Source organism: Helianthus annuus, chromosome 6, assembly GCF_002127325.2.
Source record: "Helianthus annuus cultivar XRQ/B chromosome 6, HanXRQr2.0-SUNRISE, whole genome shotgun sequence".
Classification (NCBI taxonomy): domain Eukaryota; kingdom Viridiplantae; phylum Streptophyta; class Magnoliopsida; order Asterales; family Asteraceae; genus Helianthus; species Helianthus annuus.
Genome location: NC_035438.2, coordinates 141,383,279 through 141,386,125, shown reverse-complemented (window position 1 = coordinate 141,386,125; position 2,847 = coordinate 141,383,279). Strand labels below are relative to the sequence as shown.

Sequence of the window (2,847 nt, the reverse complement as noted above, 5' to 3'; positions counted from 1 at the left end):
GATCGACACCTACACCTAGGGGCGGAGCTAGCATGTAAGTAGGGGTAGCCTGGGCTACCCCTCAACTTTGTCAGCGAAGTGCAAAAACTTCTTTTTCTTCTCCATTTTATGTATCGTATACCCCTTAACAAATATTAGAATACTCCTTAGTCCAAAAAATAAATTAGGATATCTCTGAATTTTTCTTCTACATCCGCCACCATATTAAGTAGCTGCATGGTTGGTCATTGGCTGCTCATAAGTACCGTAAATATGGCTTTGACCCACAAAGGTCAAGGATCTGGGTGGGAGATCATAGCTGCAAGTTGGCCTGCCATGTCAGTGATCTGAGTTTTATTGTGTTTGGCCAAGTCGGAGATCCATACAGACCGTATGGGTTGTATTTTGGTTGAGTCCATCAAATGGTTACGCTTATAGATTCCACCAGCTTGGATGAAATTCGTAGGCTCAAAAAGGAAACAGAATAATGGAGGGTATTGACTGACTGTCTACAACTGGGTCAACGAAGTCAATGTTTACCCACGTCAAAAGGTCAACCATTGACGTTGATCAGGTAGTCAACAATGGTCAGTTGGGTTTTAGAGAGATTAATCTGATAGGCTGCTAACCCAGGAACTATACAAAATAGTAGCATAAAAATCATGAATCTATTTGTTTAAGAAAATGCATTTTTGATGCAAACTACCTATACACAACACTAATGACCGCATTTACATATTTATTGTAGTTCATGATTATATTAAACAATGATTTTGATGTCTACATTATTATACAAGATAAAAGGATCAACCACTAATTAGAAAGTCACAACTAAACAAAACAAATAGAATACAAGCATGTCCATGTGATGTTAGAAAACTACAAGAATGTGATAATAGAAAAGTACACACCTGAGGACATGTTTGCACATTTTAAGTCCTTTTTATGTATGAAATGAAAGAATACAGAGAATCAAACATGACAAGCCCTCTTGTGTTAATGTCCTAATAAAGAAATCAGTGTCTGCCATTGACCCATGCATTATATTTGTTTTGGTCCTTTGGAGACTTGTTTGATTTGATTTAGAACTTCAAGACTATCCAGTGTCCTGTATCCACCATGTTTGCTTCAGATCTATTTTAAACAACTCTGCTCCTTGGAGCTTTGGAAATCGCAGAACAGGTAATGGTAGTCTCAGTTTTAAATATTTTGCAACTGTATGCTTCAAAATTCTTTTGTCCTTAGCTCTTCAGTTTGCAATCCGGCCGTTACCTTTTTCATAAATGTAAAAAAACAGACTGATCAAAGCAGAAGTAGTGATTCGATGTAGGAATACACATAATGTGAAAAATCTCTTCCATCAATCCCAAGACTGCTAATAGATTTTGAGCAGGGTTCATAAACAGCAAGTGATCCAGTCCACTCAGGATAGCATGGTAAACTATCAAGTATAGGTTCGCCTGTCTTCCTAAATCCCGTTACATAAACTTCTGATACATTATCTGGTATATTAATAGTAAATAACTTTGTAAACGATTTTGGAACAACATCCTCCATCATCCATACACGAAAAACTAGGTTATTGGCCTCTACATCGCGTTCAAGCACAAGAAGAGACTCTCTCAGCTTATAAATTGACAGACCATCAATCGACTGGTGTGCTAAACCGTCTAGAAGGTTTACTTCTCGGAATTCTTCACTTGTCATATCAAATGAAATAATCAGATTATTATAAGACTGAAATCCACCATCAGCAGTAATCCTATCAGTAGCAAGCCAATAAATCATTCCATCTATAACTACCGTGTTATCGTAATCAAATTCAATCGAATTACGGGGAAGATTGCTGGTATATGGACTTCTCCAAGCCCCTGTGCTTAACGGAAAAACTTCAACCTGCCAAGGAATGCAAGTTACACTTTCCCTGTGGCCCCACATATTAATATGTGTAATCTTGAGAATCTTAGGGTCATTAGTCTCACGACAAACACCAAAACCTAAACCGGTTTCGTAAATCCTCCTATCTGCCACATTCGGCACGGCAACAGCAACAGCTTTTCTAATGCAAGGATTCCAAAGAACAACTCTGCCTGTTCCAGAGAGGGGACCATCATGGCCCTCTTGATAATCCCCATACAAACACAACAAACCGTGAGAGCTGCCGATTATGTAAGAATTTCGAAGCATGTTAACCAAATGGTGAGTGTTCAGGGAGACTCTGTTTTGTGGGAAAGTATGATTATCATCAAATAAAACATATTTTTCTTGAAAATCAACATTATCTTTATACCTTGCAAGTAGATGTTGCGTCTGGCCGCTGTAATTCTTCATAAAATCGTCGCTGTCGATGAGAAACTTCCATGCTTTGCAGACCGATCGAATTTGGATCAAGGATATGACCGGAAGCCTTTTGAAGATTTCGGCTTGGATTTCGAATGGTATATTGTCGGACATCTTGATTTTGATCAGGGTATGAATTTCTAGGGTTGCAACCAATGTTTTAAAAACCGGTTTTTAAATCAAATCGGATTAGGCTAAAAAATGGTTCAACCGGTTAAACCAGGTTGTATCGAGCGGTTCAACCGGGTTGACTACCTAACTCTATAATTTCATAAATTATATCATCAACTCAAAAGTTAATCAAAAAATGCATGATTACACATTAAAAGATGATTCAAAAGTAAATCCATAATAAAAAAAATTATTCAAAAGATAATCGAAATTTATTCAATTTTCCAAAAAGCTCTTTTAAATAAAGGTGTACGATATGTTTAAGTCATTTGAGTGTTGAATATATCAAGTTCACAATCGCAGAAAAGATGAAATTCACTATTATCGCCATCCCCATCAACTAGAGGATAACTATTT

General features: G+C 37.2%; 1 protein-coding gene across 1 annotated transcript; it reads right to left on the bottom strand.

Annotated features, from left to right (window-relative positions):
- Nucleotides 1–799: 799 nt before the first annotated feature.
- On the bottom strand, nt 800–2,466 carry LOC110894334 (putative F-box/kelch-repeat protein At3g22730). The gene is made up of 2 exons (XM_022141546.2): nt 2,270–2,466; nt 800–2,197 (listed from the first exon to the last, which is right to left on the bottom strand). Exons 1-2 carry the CDS (start codon nt 2,431–2,433, stop codon nt 1,282–1,284), a joined length of 1,080 nt encoding a protein of 359 aa, XP_021997238.1. The 5' UTR covers nt 2,434–2,466; the 3' UTR covers nt 800–1,281.
- Nucleotides 2,467–2,847: the final 381 nt, after the last annotated feature.